A 19,258-nucleotide genomic window follows, 5' to 3' on the forward strand; every position below is an offset into this window, starting at 1 on the left:
CATAGACACACACCTAGAGACACATATTTCACGCACCTGGCAATGGTGCCATGTATAAATTTGACAGTTAATGTTTCACTCTTATGTCTGAGGAAGTGGATTTGATCCATGAAAGCTTACATTAAAATACAGTGGTTAGTCTTTAAAGTGCCACAGTATTTTTGTCCCCTGTTTTTGTTATCTGATGAGCTTCGAAAGGTTACTGTGTTCGAACTACAACTCTCAAACAATACAACCACTGGCCATGCTGAATGGGGGGTTATGGGAGCATACTTACATAGGCCTATGTAAGTAGAAGTGGTTCCTCATTGCACAAGTTCAGCTCTTAGTACATAGAAGATTCTTGAATTAAACAACAAGGATATGTTATAGGGAATACGGCCAACAGATTTACCACATTGTCTTTCGCATCCCTCTGCTATCACGAGAGTGGGTGAACTTCTGAGTTGGGTTTACAGTGTTGCCTTGAAAAGCGAGGTTAATGCGTTCTGTAAAAAAAAGCGCTATTCAAAAAATGTGGTTTCCCATTGAAATGCATTGAAAGCTGGCTAATCCGTTCCAATTGGAACAAATTGCCGTCGTTAATGGAAAATCTCCATAGGAAACCTCGCTATTCAAAACGCCGTTCCCCCATTGAAATGCATTGAACCCTATTCAATGCATCTCAAGGGGGGAGGAATCAACCACAAATTAACAAAGAGTCAAAACAAGGTCAAATTGGGTTAACACAGGGTTTATTAACTGCACTTACGATCTCAAACATTTCAAACCCTAAACCTTAACTTTAAACCCTGTAAAAGTAGCGAACACGAAGAGCGTTTCCACCACTGAAATGCATTGAAACCTATTCAAATGCATCTCAAGGGGGGAAAAATCAACCACAAATTAACAAAGAGTCAGAACAAGGTCAAATTGGGTTAACAAAGGGTTTATTAACTGCACTTTATGATCTCAAACATTTCAAACAGAAAACCTTAACTTTAAACCCTTTAAAAGTAGCGAACACGAAGAGCGGTTCCTCCATTGAAATGCATTGAAACCATTGAAGATCGCTATCCGATAATTGCCCATAGGAAAAATCGCTAATCAAGGCTTAAAAATGCCCTGAAAACCACATCGCTATTCGGTTTTTTCGTTAATAGAGGCACTCGCTATTCGAGGCACCACTGTACTATCTGCCAAAGCAAGTTCAGTCTTTTTGGTATCCCACTGCAGGGAGAAAGGACTTTCACCAGACACGAGGGCACACAGTTTGTGGTACTGCATACATACACACACTCTTTTCCCACAACCTATGATACTGCTACATCCTGCCACTAAATATTATTCCCAATATCAGTCTGATATTATTCCCATGAATAAGCACACTGTGAATATTTCCACAGTACTTGTAACAGGTTACAGTGGTGCCTCGACTTACAAACTTAATTGGTTCTGGAACTCCAGTCGAAACTCAAAATGGTTGTAAGTTGAAGCACCATTTCCCACTGAAAGGCAATTAATCCATTCCAGCTGAAGAAAAAAATCACCAAAAAACCCACAAAAAACAATACTGCAAGACCCATCCAAAACACGATTAATCTGTTTAGGCCAAAGGGGTGGGTGGGAAGAAAAGCAAACAAACCGTGCAAAACCCATCGGAAATGGGGAAAAAAAAGCAAACAAGCTGTGCAAAACCCATTGGAAACATGATTAATCCGTTCCGGCCGAAAGAGGGGAAAAAAGCAAACAAACTGCGCAAGACCCATCAGAAATGGGGAAAAAGCAAAGCAGAAAGCAAACAAACCCCACAAGACCCATCAGAAATGGGGAAAAAGCAAAGCAGAAAGCAAACAAACCGTGCAAGACCCATCGGAAATGGGGGAAAAAACCAAAAAAGCAAACAAACCCCACAAGACCCATCGGGAATGAGGGGAAAAAACCAAAAAGCAAACAAACCCCACAAGACCCATCAGAAATGGGAGGAAAAAACAAAAAAACAAACCCTGCAAGACCCATCACAGCATAGAAACATAATCCCACCACCCAGTCCAAATCCATGCTGCAAAACCCACCCAGAACAGTTTTCAAAAATATAAAGCAGCAGCTTACCTTATCAAGCAGTACGAATCCTCCTCCGATCGCACTCTGTAACCGCTGGGGCAAAAGAGTTATGAAGAAGCAGCCTCTTCACCTACCAATGGTTAGCAATCTGAATTCCCTGCATTTTCCATGTCTTTTTTGTGTTCATAACTGGAAGCTCCAGCCGCAAGTCAAAGCAAAATTTTGCAGCCGGAGCTGGTCGTAACTCTAAATGGTTGTATGTCGGGACGTTTGTAAGTCGAGGCACCACTGTACAAAATATTCTTCCCATAGCAGTTCAACTGGTGCCACTTCAGAGCTCTGCATTAAAAGGACTATGAGCAGGTTATTTATTGATGTTGTGGAGCAAGCCATAAACTCTTACTGTCACCTAGTCAAGATATCTAGCCGCCCCTGATTTGTTTGGCCCTCTCCCAATCTAGTAAAAAGCATTAAGGTAAATAATGCATTTGTGATAATGCACAGCTCATCAGGAAATTTGACCAATGCTGCCAAGCCCAATTTAGCCTGTTTGTTGGAAAGCGAGCCTTGCTTTCCCAAGGTCTTTCTAGAGCTGAAAGTTACAAAAGCACCTATGACTGGTTTCCAGTTCTAATAATAATAATTTTCATTCCAAAGCAGGTAAAGGATAGCTCCTGAATAATGCTGATCTGAGCAACTGGGGGCGGGGGAGACTCTCTGAAGGCTTTCTCTCCTTCAAACCTGGAACCCAAGGCATTCCCTGACAGCACTCTAAATTCTCTCTTAAATGTATTCCCATCTCTAATCTACATTTCCTATCTCTCTCCTCCTTTACAGGGGGAAAATACAGTGGGACCTCGACTTACGAACGTCCCTACCTACGAACATTTCGACTTACGAATGGCTCCATTCACAAAAATCTGTGTCGACTTGGGAACAGAGCCTCAACCTATGAACCCCCCCCCCCCCCAAAAAAAGGCAGGGGAAAAGGGCGGGAAAATCAAATTTCCCCTGCCTTTTTTTCGTTCCATTCAAATCATTGGTGGCAAAGAGGCTGCTCTTTCGCCCCAAAAGTTAGGAAAAGGGACCCCCAAGAGGTCTCCGATGGCAGCGGGGAAGCCCTGGGAGACCTCCCGGGGGTCCCCTGCCACCACGATCGGAGGCAGCAGTCACCCAGCGGTGACTGCTGGTTTTGGTCTTTTTTTCTTCCCTCGGAACGGGGGTTTTCAGTGCATTCCTATGGGAAATGGTGCCTTGACCTACAAACTTTTCGCCTTGCGAACACCGTTCCAATACGGATTAAGTCGAGAGACCACTGTACCAAAATGATGCATTTGTCCCCTAGTACAGCTAATGGTTTCAGTTGGAGGAAAATTTAGAGGGGAGAGAAATACACATGAGAGAAAGGGCTAGTATACTTCCTCCACAGCATCACTGCTAACATCAGAAGTCTGAAATTTTAAGTCTTTTTAAAACAGCTCCCCGGGGGGAAAATGAACCAGCTAACCCTCCTGCTCATCCCACACTTTTAAAATCTGCTTTGGCGCAGAGAATGAAACTGTGGCTGCTCCAAGAATACCTCCCTCTGGAGGATACAGCACATCCCTCACATCTTTGTTCTCAATTCTGGGCCCACTGGGTAAACAAAGCTGCTGGCTATGAACCCCTCTAAAGCCCACAATTTAGAGGTCTTCTATAAGGTAGAATCCCGTCAGAGTGGCGACATGTATGCAACCCATTCCGTTCACCTGGAATGGAAGAGAATACCACAATGGCCTTGCTATATCAGGATGAAGCCTACCAAGGCCCAGTACTCTCTTTGTAAGAACAAGCAGGCAAATTGCCTATAAGAAACTCCATATCAAGGCATAAGCATGAAAGATAATAGATTCACCACAATTATAACACATTTCTCTAAGGGCTTCTTCTTAAATTCCAGCTATTCTGAGTTAAGTCACTCTAAGTTAAACTCATGTGGCCCAGACAAGACACCAAAATACACTCTAAGTTTTAACCTAGTAGGGCCTGGCATCTGCATGCAGCATTTCTGGACACCTACCATGGCTTACTGCTGGCTGGAAGTTGCCATTTTCATTTTTCATTAATGCCCACAGAAAACTGTAAAAATTAAAACTGAGTACTCTGCCTTTTCTGAACATGAAAAGAAAAGAGAGAGAAAGGTAGGCAGCTAATAAGATTGTACAGAAATAAGATTCTGTGCATTGGCTGGGCATCCGGGCCTGGCTACCTAAGGCAACTGACCAAGGCGCTGGCAGGGTTCACCGGCATCATCTTTTGCTCCCTACTGTAATCTGCATTGCCAGGTAGCTCTGGTGGGAGCCACAGGCAAAGAAGAGATCGGACCAAAGACCATTCTGTTGAATTTCCCTCGAAACAAAACCAGGGCCCCACCAACCTAGCAAATTCCAGTGACAGCATCTCATCAGCCCCCAATCTTCCAAGTGAAAGACTGGGGCGGGGGGGGGGGCGAGGGCGGGAGACAAGTGAAGTTTCAGAAAAGCAAGAAAAACTTTGAACGGGAAGTGAGTAACAGCTGCTGCCTTTAATTCAGATGTTATTACTGCTGCATTGCATCATCTTTCACAGCACTATTGTCAGAGATGCTTCTGCCAAGTTCAGTCCATTTGATTTTCAGATCCACACTGCAGTAGCAGTTATGCTGCTAAAAATATGAAGGGGAGAAAGAAAGGACTGCAGGTTTGCATCAGGGCAAGTTCTGAAGGCTCCAAAGAGTAACCATTAAGATTTATTGTTACCCTTAAACATCCCTTACCATGTCTTACTTACTTACCCTGTTTCCCCGAAAATAAGACCTAACCTGAAAATAGGCCCTAGTATGATTTTTCAGGATGCTTGTAATATAAGCCCTACCCCCAAAATAAGCCCCAATTAAGTGAAATCCCACCCTCCACCATTTTGCAGCAACCAGAAGAAGATATGACAATATTTGAATAAATGTAGATTGTTGTACACACAAAAAATAAAACATCCCCTGAAAATAAGCCCTAATGTGTTTTTTGAAACAAAAATTAATATAAGACCCTGTCTTATTTTCGGGGAAACACGGTACTTACTTACTGTCTATACAGTACTCACCCAATACTGTGAATGCCAGCTGTCTCTCTCCTTCTTGGTTTAAGTAACTCAGGAAGAACTTTTATGAAACAGGCACATAAAACAATCAAGATACACAAAAATATGCCTACATAAACAACTGCAACCAATTTACTTTCTGTTTATGTTGAGCCAGTGTGGTGTAGGAGATAGAGTGTCAGACTGCTTAGCCTTACAAACTCATTAGGGAAGTGACCATGGTAAATCACTCCTTGAACATCTTCCATATCTGGCGAACTCTATTAAGGTCACCACAGCTTCATGGTACACAACAACAGAAGCAGCAACAGATAAAGGTTGAACAGCAGAGTACAATGCTCACAGACTTCATTCATGAACGGTGTGAAGAAAGAATATTCAGAATGTTGCTTCTGAGCAAAACATTTAGTAAAACATATGTTTTTCCCCTTACCCACTGTGAATGTCTGAAACTGCTTTGCTGTTAATACTATGTTTCAGAGTAGTCTGTGCCAAACACAGCCCACAGCCTTTGACACATCAAGCTAAACACAGCCCACCAGCCAAAATATTTCACCTTGCCATGTCCCATGTTTGAAAATACAGTACATCCATTTTGGCAGTCCCGGACAGCCACAAATGAAGCCCCAGTGGGGAACCATTCACTCTTGCAGATTGCTTTGTAGACTACGTAGAACCCCATTGCAACAGACATAAAACATTGGCTGCTCTCTAATACCTCAATTTGCCAACCAGTCTCTGCTTTTATTAGGCTAATGGGCTTCCCACCTTTACCTGAGGACTCATCCAGGGTCTCTGTGAGGAAACAATTAAGGAACACTGCAGGTATTTGAAGCAGATAATCTTTTTTTTCTGGTATCATTCTTAACTGAGACCCACCATGCTGCAATAGACTGCTAGGTAAAGAAAATACAGCTGTTAAGCAGGTCAAATATTTCTCCTTGGGACGCCTTCCACCTCTCATATCTGGTAGCTGGCAATATAGCGTGTACAGACCATATCGCCTTTACATCTTCTCCACCCATGAAAAAGTCTGAGGGCATTTATCTACTTCTTTCAAATCTTGACACCGTTCAGAAATCAACTGGTAGTGTATTGCGTTTCTAATTCCCTGACTTGGGAGTGATGGAGCAGATTTATTCTCTTTTGTTTCAGGAACTAGAATAAAAATTAATGGGGCAGAAGATAGACAGGGAAGCAGATTCTGGCTACGCACTGGGAGAACTGTCCTAAAAGTGTAAGTGGAACAGGCCTGTCTCAGAAGGACATATACGTAGGCTCTTCTTCAGATGTTCAGTTAAAGGTGAAGGTTCCCCTTGACATTTAGTCCAGTCGTGTCCGACTCTAGGGCGTGGCGCTCATACCTGTTTCCAAGCCATAGAGCCAGTGTTTTGTCCGAAGACAGTTTCTGTGGTCACATGGCCAGCGCGACTAGACAAGGAACGCCATTACCTTCCCACCGAGGTGGTACCTATTTATCTACTTGCATTTTTACATGCTTTCGAACTGCTAGGTTGGCAGAAGTTAAAGCAGAGGCTACATGGCCACTTGCTCGGAATGCAGCCTGTGCTGCAAATCCTGCACGGAGCAGGATTTGAATTTAACGAAACAACTAATGTTGAAGTGGGATTAATTTTCAAAGTTAACCCAGACGAAATTATTTTCTGAAACTACATTCTGAAACTAAATCCCTCCTTCCAGGCTGGTAGAGCAGCAAAGTCAGGTTTTAAAAATCAACACGCAGGGCTGAGCAGAAAGCCTAAACAACCTGGGAGGACAACGAAGGCATTCTGGAAATATCGTAAGTTAAATTAACCAAAATGCTGTTGACACAGGGGTTATTCAAAGACAAGGTTATGTGGAGGTCACACTATGTACTCAGATAACAAGATGCTTCAGATAGCTGGATTAAACTAATGGGGGCTGTGCATATCTTCAAATAAACTTTGTATTCTTCTCCTGGGTCTCTAGAAACTACCTACCAAAACTCCACTCCGTACCATGGCTAAAATTTTCCACTTATAAAAATGGCATAGTACTGCTTTTCTTATACACACCCAATTGTAAATTTTGGAATGCAAAAGTAAATCTGGAAAACAGACCTTGAAACACTGGAATAAATGAGGAAACAGCCAAAACTCTTATACCACTGCTATTATACACGTAAAAACTAGACTATCAACCTACAGCTTTCTCAAGGGGTAAATTTAAACCAGAAAAGGATCCATATGCAAAAAAAAGTACTAGTAAAGTTCAGAACTGGTCTAATTACAACCCAGAACAGGCAATGTACAATCCAGCAAGCTAATTAATATAACAGATAAAGGTTACAGTTTGTCTCCCCAGGAACTTAAGCCAGCTTTGTACAGCCAGCCTTTCTCTAGGATGCCACTCTGAATTCTCTATGCTGTAGGACTTCAGCATCACATCCATCACCCTCTGTGCTGTACACTTGCAACCCATACGTTTCTTGTGGAGATGGGCACGAAGCACTCTGTGTTGAGTCATCTTAAGTTGTCGGTGCAGCACCATCCCACCGCTTCCCTCCCTCCCTCCCTAGCCAGTGAGTGCAGCTTGTTCCCTCCCCGTCCAACAATCTTCCAGTCCTGGCAGGGGTATGGACATCTCCGTCTCCATCAGCAGCTGCCCACTCAGGGGAGGAGGCAGGGCAGAGATTCCTGTGAGTGGTACCCGTCACGCAATGCTAGGCACGCAGAAGTGTTGAGGATGGCACTGGACAGCCACCACTGTAATTATCCCCAATGCGATGTGATGTCACCGCAAGTAAAACATCCGCAACTCATGACTCATCACAGAAACCCCACTGCTGTCATCATTGCTTTCCTCTTATCCACTCATCCATACATATTTAGAAAGAAATGGAAGACAATGCCATTTGTTACCACGAGAAGGCTCCCCATGCTAAGGACCTTAATAAATCAGGAGCTGTTGCCAATTAATAAAGTCATTGAAAGGAAAACTTTGCTCCTTTAAATATTTTTGCATCCAGCCAAAAGCCTAGGAAGGGAGCTTTTCAGGAATAAGGAATATGGATTCTGTCCACCTTGTTGCTTAGGGCAGTGGTTCTTAACCTTGGGTTACTCAGGTGTTTTTGGACTGCAACTCCCAGAAGCCTTCACCACCAGCTGTGCTGGCTGGGGTTTCTGGGAGTTGCAGTTCAAAAACACCTGAGTAACCCAAGGTTAAGAACCACTGGCTTAGGGTACTAGGAGAAAAGCCAGGTAAGCTGCACAACCATCTGTCTGAGTTATCCCCAGGTTTTGAACAAATTAACTTGGCTAAGTAGAGGGCACTGAATTGTACTTCCTTTCAGACACTGGTGATTTAACTGCTGCACACTCTTACTTTCCAAAAGAGACAGGTTCATTCACCCTGAGCACCTCAGAGTAAGTAACTATATGTGAACACAACATCATGGCCACCAACAATTACAGATGCTCAGGAACACTGTGAACACCAGAGCCTAACAGGTGCACAACTTTCAAAGCATCACATCTCAATGGAACATGCAAAGTCATTTCTCACTTCTGTCCTTTCTTTAGCCCTTCCCACACTCTGGAAAACATCTGTGCAAGACTGTGAAATCAATAAAGAGGTTTGCTATGGATGAAATCTTTGGTCTACAGTGAAGTGCTCACTTGAATTCTCTCTTTCTTTGTGTTGTTAGACTTGGAGCTTGAGAGAAGATGTTCAGCAAGAGCCACGAATTGGAAACATTCTGCCAAGTGGACTTAAACCACAGTCTCCCACCCAATGCTGCTATATATTAAACGAAATCACTGACGGAAGACCAACATGCTATTAAAGAACATCTCGTTGCTATTTCTCACTTCACTACTTTAACAAAACATGACAAAAGGGACAAGCTCCAAGGGAAAGATTACCTCCCCCCCACACTCAAATACAGTTCTGTCTGCAGGTTTCTCATTTTCACTCCTTACTCCCCCCTCACATGTTATTTCTGGCCAAATTTAATCACATCCTGTAGCATCTGGTCCTGGCACAACCAAGATTACATGGCCAGCAGATGCAGTATGAAACCCCTGCACTTTTATCTTGAGCAGCTACTCAAACACACTGACTAATTAAAGCCTGCATATCACTCTTAAACCTCTTCTACTGCTCATTATTTACACTTTCAAAATGTATTATTCTATTCTTTAGAAACCAAAAATCAACATAGACTCTCCCTCTCTTCACCAACTGCTCCCCATTCCTTGTAAAACCCATTCATCTGTGTCTTGTCAATATCAGGACAAAAGTTCATCTTTTTCGGACAGCAGACATTCTTCAGTAAGAGATTCCTGTACACAACCAAAATGTTTCCATGGTAGATTCTAAAGGCTCACTGGCCAGTGCCCCTACATGCAATAAAGAGAAATCATACTTTTCTTGGGAATGCACTTGTTTGTCATCACTGCCTAGTTTACCGAACCTTCTTTCTGAACTACATAAGTTACACACCCAGAAAACGTCTGGAGCAAACAAAGATGGTGAGAGCCTTAAGAGATCCAGGTTCAAATAAATCCTCACTGAGCCATGACATTTGTGAGATGGTCTTGGCCAGCAATTGTCTCCTAGTCCAGTGGGTCCCTACCTTGGGTAACCCAGATGTTCTTGGATTGCAGTTCCCAGAAGCCTTTCACCACCAGCTGTGCTGGCCAGGGGTTTCTGGGAGCTGCAGTCCAAGAACACCTGGGTCACCCAAGGTAGGTAACCACTGTCCTAGTTGAACATCACCTACCCCCACAAGGTTAGAAAACTAAAACAGAAGATATAAAAAAGCTGAAGAACAATAAAAACTACATTTGAACTACTCGGCAGAAATATGGGATATATACAGGATAAATAATCAATCATCTGGATTAAACAGAAGTGGTGTACTTCTTAAACTCGTAGGATTAGAGGTGGGTTTATGAACATATCTGTTTTCACACTGATCCATGTACGCTCGCAAAACTGTGTGAGAAAAGAAGGGAGAAAAATTTGTAGTCCCATATCTGGTCTGGATCATTGAAGCCTGGTTTGCATGTTAAGACTGAATTAGGCAAAACACGTGCACAAATGGCTTACTTTGATTAGCAATCAGTTACTCTGTATTTGCTTTAAATGGTTTTAAATGTTGTTATTGAGAGACCTTTAGATACAGAATGAGATATAAATATTAAGTGGCTGAAATCTTGTTGTGCAACTCTTCCCATGCAATGGGAATGATGTCATTGGCAATGGCAAATTTGCATTGATTAAAGACTACCTTTTGCAACATGCACAGATAGCACACAATGCAATGAAGCTGTGTGTGCACACCAAAGTCATAAAAGGGAACCTTTAGGGGGAGGCAATTGCTGCCACTAATGATGCTATTCTCGTTGCACCAGCAGACCCTGCCTAACAAGATTTCAGTCAATAAGTAATAAATAAATCAGTATTGGGAGTGAAGCAGACCATTTGCTTTTTGAGCTGCTCTTTCAACTACTATCATAGAAAATTCGGGGGGGGCCAAAATAGGTATGGGAAATCTTGAGTAGGGGCAGATTTATTTAACAACCCACGTTAGCTTTCCTGACCATCATTTTTGCACTGCTAGGAATAACCTGAAAACTCCTTCTACAGAAAGAAAGAAAATGGCAAAAGCACCCAGTCTCAAAGGCTGGACAAATAGTGGAGGATGTACTATGAAGATTAAACACCACTGGTTTAGATCAAAAGCAGATTTAATACAAGGCTACTGCCCCAGCAACTTATGGTTTAAACATTCAAGTTCATCCAACAGAGGCTGCCAAACAGTGATGGCTTGTGAGGTATGCTGTTTTCCTAGAGGATGGCTTAGGAGCATAACAGAAGGATTGCCAGCACTCACAACACCCTCAGATGCATATCCCTTTCTTCTCATCCAGTTGGGACTAAATGATACAGCCAAGATATCACATCAGACTTTGAAGCTCTGGGAAGGAAATTCTAGGACTCTGGAGCCCAGATTTATCTACTCATCTATCCGACCAGTACTCAGAAAAGGAAAATACTCCAGAGAAATGACTGACTATGAAGATGGTGCTGACGTGAAGGATTTGGATTTTTGAACCATAGGCTACACTTCTTGGGAAATGGACTGATGGCAAGAGATGGGTTGAACCTCACAAGGACTGGGAAGAATGTGTTTGGCCACAGCATGAAGAACTTCATCAGGAAGACATTAAGCTGAGTTGGAAGGGGGAGAGATGCAAACTCAGAGGTGCAGACAAAGGCTTGTGAACAATAAGAGGAACAGAGTAAGCAGCTTTAATGGGGCCCAATTAATACCCTTCATAAAATGCAAAAAGGAAAGTAGGCCACAAATTGCACAAACTCCAGTGTCTATGTACAAACGCAGGAATATGGGAAAGACAGGAAAGGAGTATGGCCTTATAAGACTTTTCCAACTCCACTTCTCTTATGTATTTATTTCTATTTACACTCTTTATTTCCTAATTATGTCCCAAGAATGGAACCTAAGGCACCACTGTCTTCATATACATACAAGTCAAACAGGCTGACAATGCTTTCACATCCATATTTGTTAAATTTACTTCCCTTCTTTCTCCTAAAAATAGGACTCAAACCACCATGGCTTTCTCACCCATACAAACTGAACATCAGAAACAAAATGTCAACCAACATTTTGCAATCCTGTTTTGTGCAGAGCACTCAAACCATACTTTCCCAACTTGGGTTGCTGCAAACTGTCCTTTGGCAAATAGAAGCCTCCTAATAAGCCAGATGTCCAAGGAGAAAGGGAACAGGAAGGGAAAGGAGGATGCATGCTGGCACACTGTATTTATAATTCAACAAACCATGGTTTTACAATGAATTTTTTCTACTCGCGTTCACTCTCTAGACATTAAGTGAACAGATATCAAGACATCGACACATGCATATAGGCCAGATCTTAAGAGAGGCAAATGCAGCAAAGCTTCACTAACTCATACATGCCTAATCTATACTCTCTATAATTGAAAAATAGGACTCTCCATGCTTTTTGGCCAGGTCAGCAAAGATTTAACTGCATATGGCTGTAATGAGGTTTCACATTACTAGGGTGGAATTACTCTGCTGCTATAAATATAACCATTTTCTGCAATGAAGTAATCTCAAAGATGTATAAATGAAACACTGAATTTCAGATTTAGGAATAAAGTTAATTTCATATCGTATGAGGCTGAATGAACAACAGATCTTCTACTGCTCCATTATAATTTAGCAGTATGGTACTTGGATAAGTAATTTAAAGCAGGGACGTGAGCTAGTCCAAAATTCAGATTCAGAATTTTAAAAATTCAGAATTTCCAGGTATCTGGAACTTCATTAATACTATGAAGTCACTATTTTCCCTTTTTAAAAGCACATACAAAACCTCTTTAAAGGACTCCTTATGTCCGCTGACACCTTCTGACTGATTGTGCCAAGTGAAAAGAGTGTCCATCAAAAGCCAGCAGTGCCTAGGCATTAGGAAATGCCTATAATGGACATACTGATTGAACTTTAAATGTGGGCAATGCCATCAGGAAATGCCAGCAGGACTGAGGAAGCAGAGGACCGGTCACTCTGGGGGCAAAGACCCTGGGCAGCACTGGCGGGCAGACTGGAGCACTAGATGGCTTGTGGTGGGTGGGAACTCTGCCAGCAGCTTAGAGCACAGCACACCTGAGGGAGTGAACACAATGGTGGAATAGCAGGACTAAAAGAGGTGCAAGCAAGGAGCAGCAGACTGAAGCACGCCTAGGACTCTGAGCAGACTGTGCTTTTCTCACTTCCATAAAGGGGACTTCAAGGAAGCCTGGCAAAGGTAGGTTGACCTTAAGGAAAAAAGGTTCTTCCACCGATCCATGTTCTAACCATGAGCAGTCTGGACTGACAATGTCCTCTGAGTGCTAGAACACATTCTTTCTGGGCCCGCTACCTAGTAAGCAAGACAGCAAGTCCCACGGCCACCTTGGCCAGACCTCCCCAAACAGACTCCTTCCTTCTCAGCCCATTAAAACATGGGATCGGTCTCCTTGGGCTTTCAGGGCTCCTGTGTGTGTGCTGCTCCCCCTTTTTCCGCAAGGAGGCAAAACTGTTAAAGCAGCAGGTCCTTTAGCCTGTTGATCAGGGCCACCACTTCAGGCCAGAAAAGATGTTGTTCTCCTTTTATGGAATCCCCTGTCCACTTAAGCTGTCCTCTTATTATGCCCTCCATTAGGCCAAACAAATCATGGGACAGTGAGATCACCTGGCTAAGGATGGCTGTTTCCCCACTAAAGACCTGTGTTGGACTCTTGAAGCTTCAGAGGACAAAGACCACTCAACCCATCATGTCCCGTTCTTCTGTGCCCAAATGCCTCCTGTGCCAAAGCTTGGAGTGCCCTTTGCTGCTCCAGCAGTCTTTCAAGTAGGTAGAACGTGGAGTCCGATCAAGTTGCCCTATCCTGGACAAGATGGTGCAGTGACACCTCTACTGCAACAGCTCAATGCCTCAGATACTGTGGTGACAATGCCCTGCTGCCTTTCTGACACACTTGATTTTATTAGTTACATTTCTTCCATACCCTGCAAAGGACCCCAAATGACTAGGTTGAAAGTTTAGCCCCTAAACTGCACCCCTTTAAACTTCCCAACCTGCAGTGCTGCCACAACGTTTGCCCATTGTTTGTGACAAACAGATCTTGCCTTTCTGTAGTTAGACTGCACTGCTGCAACAGAGCCTCTCAAATGCTGTCAGTCATGCGGCTGATCCTCACCACAGCCACATTCAACAAAGCCTACCTGTAATCTGTCCTTGTATATTACCCTATGTCTGATACCTCCAGCTCCTATCGGGGGGAGATGGGCATGCTTTGCACCTTGGCTGTCCAAATGTCACTCGCAAACTGTACCACCTCTTCTCTGACCAACTGTTGCCTGACACTCCGACAGAAATCTGCCATCACTTCTTGGCTAAGGATTGTTCAGGATGGTAAATAGTCATGGGATGCCAGTTCTGCCACAAATCTATGGAAACCAGTGATCTTCACATGAGAGAATTCCTTCCTGGTGATCCAGAGCCATTATCTCCCCAAAGCTGTGTGTAATCCTGGCATAGTTATGTTTGCAGAAGGCCCTTTTCTGCATTCCTCCAATCTCCCCCGCAACAGTCTGGAACCTATTCCAGAGGTGTGGTTCTTGCCTTTGCTGCCTCCCACCTCTTGCTATTTCCCCACCTACCTCCCTGCTTCCATGGGCTGGTGGCTCAATCTCTGCCCTCTGATGACCACTTACACTAAGGAAGTCACTTTCCCCCACAGTACCCATTTCATTTGCCATGAACAGTGCCTCATGCCGAGTCTTCAGGTACCTTGAACATGCTACCATTGGAGAGGTGGCTGAAGTCCTGCTCATGCTCGTGCACCCTCTTGCAAGGCATGCACTCAGCCTTGTGAACATCTTTTGCACACTGTTGAAAATGCTTCCAGATCATTGACCTCTTGGGAGCTCCAGTTTTTGTCTGCATGTTTTAGCAGGAATTGCTAACTTGTCATCACTACTGCACCCACATTTCAATTGGAAAGAACCAATGTGGAAAAAAAACACTTTCTGGTGTCTGGTCCTGCTTCTAGATATCCTTGATGCAAACAGTCATCATTTCCAGGTTTTAATCTAACCCCAGCCCTGATCACTTGGGAAATCCATAGCAATCAGAAGACGCAGAGTGCTTTGCCCCCACTATCATTGCTGCCAGAATGTCTTTACAATTCATATCTCAAGATACCCTGAAAATAAGACCTAACCTGAAAATAAGCCCTAGTATGATTTTTCAGGATGCTCATAATATAAGCCCTACCCCAAAAATAAGCCCTAGTTAAGTGAATGGCGGGGGCCCTCCACCACTGTGCAGCATTGTGCAGCAACCAGAAGATGGTGAAGGTAAAGGTTCCCCTTGACAATTTTTGTCCAGTCGTGTTCGACTCTAGGGGGCGGTGCTCATCCCCATTTCCAAGCCATAGAGCCAGCGTTTTGTCTGAAGACAATCTTCCGTGGTCACGTGGCCAGTGCGACTTAGACACGGAACGCTGTTACCTTCCCACCGAAGTGGTCCCTATTTATCTACTTGCATTTGCATGCTTTCGAACTGCTAGGTTGGTGGGAGCTGGGACAAGCGACAGGAGCTCACTCCATCGCGTGGATTCGGTCTTACGACTGCTTGGTCTTCTGACCCTGCAGCATAGGCTTCTGCGGTTTAGCCCACAGCGCCACCACGTCCCTTTTTATCAACATATCTTAAAATTAAAAATTCACAATAGTGTTCATTATAACTTTATTTTTTGGGGATGACAAGATAGAAATGGAGCATGTCAACCATCACAGCTGCTGAGTCACATGGTCTGGAACAAATGAAAACCACATCATCCGTCGCATGGATTCGATCTTACGACTGCTGGTCTTCTAACCCGGCAGCACAGGCTTCTGCGGTTTAGCCCGCAGCGCCACCACGTCCCTCAACCAGAAGATGACATGACCATAAAATAAAACATCCCCGGAAAATAAGTGCCAATGACTTTTTTGGAGCAAAAATTAATCTAAGACCCTGTCTTATTTTGAGGGAAACACAGTAGCATTCCAGGATGCCTAAGAATTAGTTTTCACTTTCACTTCCTCATGCAAGTAGAATCTTAGCCTTTTGCTTTCTCATCTACTGTATAGAAGTAAACAGGACTGTGAACACTGGGAATTATTATTATAAACATTTGAAACTGACAAATTTAGATTGGAATATATCTGGAACTATCAAATGTGGCATTATTTGGAGAATTCTGAATATTTCTAAATTCAAATGCACATTTATAATTTAAAGTTTTATAGAAATCAAAGATAAGAAACATGCTTAATTAAAGATTGATTTTCCCATTTTTAAAACTGGCAAGGAAAGTGTTTGAGACAAATTAACAACTTTAGATAAAAAATAAGAAAGCGACCAAGGGTACATAACTGAAAAGTCAAGGGTATCATTAGAAGAATGTCAAAACAAATGCTTCAAAAATGTGTTCACTTACTCATCGAGCCAATGGGGCATATGCATACAGTAATTTACAGGAGGTCAGGCAAAACCAAGTCCACTTTCCACAGGGTAATCCTAAACATGTATGCTCACAAGGCTGTCCCACAGAGTTGAACAGAATTTAGCACATGGGTTGAAGACTGCTTTGAAGGAAAGCAGTGACTCTGATGGCCAACCCGCCCTAATGACCAATCCACAATGAAAATTACATAGACACTTGATGCACCATTACAGAGCTACACACTCTTCAAATTCTTAAGGAGGCACACTTTTCCTCATGAAGGCAAAAACACAACATTTTGCATGATATGAACACACACATGCAATTGTGTATGCATGAAAACCAAGCCAGATGAGGTTTTTTTTTCAATGTAAAAGGGCACGGTTGGCTGCACAACTGTCTAGATACAAAGGGCATTTACTACAGCCATGTATCTGTATTGTCTGAAGTCTCTGCTGCTATGAAAGAAGAAAAGGAAAGAAAGGAAGGAGGTCACAGAGTGTTACTGTGGAGGATGTTCATATGTTAAAGCCAAGTCCTCTTGCAATCCAAGTATGCAATCTTTCTTTTTTACATGCCTGCAATATCAGATATGCAAACAGACCCATGCTGCCATCCTAAGCGACCCACTATAAGGCTGCCTCATGCTTGATAAACAGATAGTCTTGTTCTCCTAAGGGTGCAATTGTCTAGTGAGATGCTGGACTTGACCTTATCAGAGGCTGTTGGGACAGGCCTTCTGGGGAGAGGCCTAGGACTTCAATTAGCAGAAGGAGCAAAAGAGCCCACAAACACAGCAGGGTCAGTTTACTCCACATGGGAGAAATCAAAGCAATACCATAACTTGGAAAATTATTATTTGGGGGTGGGGGTGACATGGCCAAACTTTCAGAGAACCCCCCAAAAAGTAATTCTTCCTGGGTCTGAGTATACACATTGCTACCTGAAGAGCTAGGAAGGGTCTGAATGTTTCTTAAGAGTCCAAAACTACTTAATTGCTGTGCATAACTGCATTTGTTCAAATGGAATTCAAAAGAACCCTTTCCAATAAACAGTTGATTCAGAAGTACTGTACATGTATGTCAAGCTCCAGCAATTATGAGATGCACTCCTTTCTCGGGTTTTTCCCTGTCTCCCTGCTTCTGTCCTGGCACTGAGGCCCACAAGCGCAATATTCCCTACAGATCTTAGTCAGCCCTTGAGAATAACCAGTGTGTGAGAGATTTCTGCCATTACCTGTTATAGACCAGACACTCCATGTGGTTGATTTCCTGATCTGACCGGTAGCGGCTGTAGTCTTCCCACAGATCCTTGACCGCAGTCACCGCCAGGATGAAGAGGACAGGGGCCAGAGCCAGCTCAGGCTGGAAGGCGTTGAGAGCGGGCACAAAGTTGAGCAAGGCAATGAAGACAAAGTAAACATTGGCAAGGCGGTGGAACTGCTCAAAGAGGTTCTTGGGGAAAAAGGACACCGCTGTGTACTTGGTGGTCTTGAGTCTATTGCTGGCCGGCACAGTGGGGTTGTCCACTTCGCGCCACGGTGGCAGCAGGTTGGAGCAAACCGTGCGTGTCTTGCCTGGCTCCTTCTTCTTCCTCCTCCTCCTCCTCCTTTTCGTCTTCCTTTCTTTTTCTTCTTTCTGCTCCTGAGAAGGATCCCCTCCATCTCTGCCTTGTATCATTGCCTTCTCCCAAAGAGACAAACACAGGAAACCGGCAGTTAGAAGTTCTCCCCCCACCTCCCAAGCACATGGAGAAAGTAACCAGCCCGCTCTCCCCTCCCTCCCTTTGCGCTATGTGATCATCTCTGAGAACTTAGTCACCCTCTTGTTACTTTTTTTTTCCACCGACTCTAAATGAAGGGAGGTGTGGATGTTCCCGCCCCTCAACTCTCCCGTAAACCCTCCGTTCCAAACACGGTGATTTCCAGTTCGGGGAGTCCTTCCTTCCTCTTCTCTTCGCCAACTTCAAGAGGAGGTCCTCTTCCCGCCCCAAACACACACACACACCGTTCCTAAAAACTTTCTTTTCTCCTTGGCTGTTCAGTCTTCAAACCACCCGGCGACTGAAGGACCGGCCCGCTCGCTGGCGCTTGGAGACGCCCAGCGCCCATACAAAGTCGCTCTTGTCTTTGCACGTCATTTCTCACCAAACCCACTCACCCGTCTCCGCCCCACCGCGAAAAAACAGGGGCTTTGCTTACGGCAGAGAAGAGAGGGAAGGCGGACGGGCGGGGAGGGGGGTCGGGACGCCCAGAGACGAGCGGGAAAGCGTCCGCCTCTCCAAGCAGAGGGGGGGAAAGGGGTGTGAAAACCGGGGGGGGGGGGAGAGGAGGCCTGCCAAGGGGCCCGGGCAAGGCACTTGCCTCGTGTAAAAGGAACCCTCCCCTACAGAGATGCGAGGCGGGGGGGGGGGGGGAAGACGTGGAAATTCAAGCCGGGCTTCTTCTTCCCCCGCCTTACACGCACATCGTGCGTCTACACGCCACGTGCCACCCGCTTTTATGGATGCGTCCATGGAAAAAAAACACCTCCCCTCAGTTCCTACGGGGCCAAAAACCAATGGGATGTTTTCTTCATAGCTTTGGAAAGGGCCTGCCCACCCTCACCCCGTTTGGGAGTTTTCCTCCAGGGTTCCTTTGACATCCACGGGGGAGGAAAAGTAACTTAGTTACACGTACTCTTCAACAAAGCATGCACGCGTAACAAGCCATTCCTCAGCTCGCTTTCACCACCACCCCTCCCCCGTTGTTTGCACTGCGTGTGAGGAAAGGCGCCGCTTTTGGTATCTTCCAGATGAGCGCATCTGCTTCCGACGAGGGCTGTCCTCCCCACACCACTCTTCAGTTTCGGATTACAGAAAGCAAGGGGTGGGTGGGTGAGATATGACGTAGCCAGGGCGGGAAAACTGAAGCGAAGTAAAGGGTGGTGAACTCCTGATAGAGCAAAACCGAGAATCGAAACCATAAACAACGTTCCACCGTTTTTTTTGGGGGGGGGGGGGTGAAGCGAAATTAATAATTGCAGGTTGGC

At 44.3% G+C, this 19,258-nt stretch overlaps 1 protein-coding gene across 5 annotated transcripts in view; it reads right to left on the reverse strand.

Annotated features, from left to right (window-relative positions):
* Positions 1-19,046, reverse strand: part of ATP10A (ATPase phospholipid transporting 10A (putative)) — a 163,455-nt gene extending 144,409 nt beyond the window's left edge. The window contains exons 1-2 of one of the 5 annotated variants that reach the window (XM_020809547.3): positions 18,907-19,046; positions 17,466-17,911 (exon numbers count right to left, since the gene is read on the reverse strand). In XM_020809547.3, coding sequence (XP_020665206.3) covers positions 17,466-17,908 — 443 coding nt within the window. In that variant the 5' untranslated portion in view covers positions 17,909-17,911; positions 18,907-19,046. The other 4 variants (XM_072994444.2, XM_072994445.2, XM_020809548.3 and 1 more) reach the window with 4 other exon arrangements.
* Positions 19,047-19,258: the final 212 nt, after the last annotated feature.

This window comes from Pogona vitticeps, chromosome 3 (genome assembly GCF_051106095.1).
Source record: "Pogona vitticeps strain Pit_001003342236 chromosome 3, PviZW2.1, whole genome shotgun sequence".
NCBI lineage: Eukaryota > Metazoa > Chordata > Lepidosauria > Squamata > Agamidae > Pogona > Pogona vitticeps.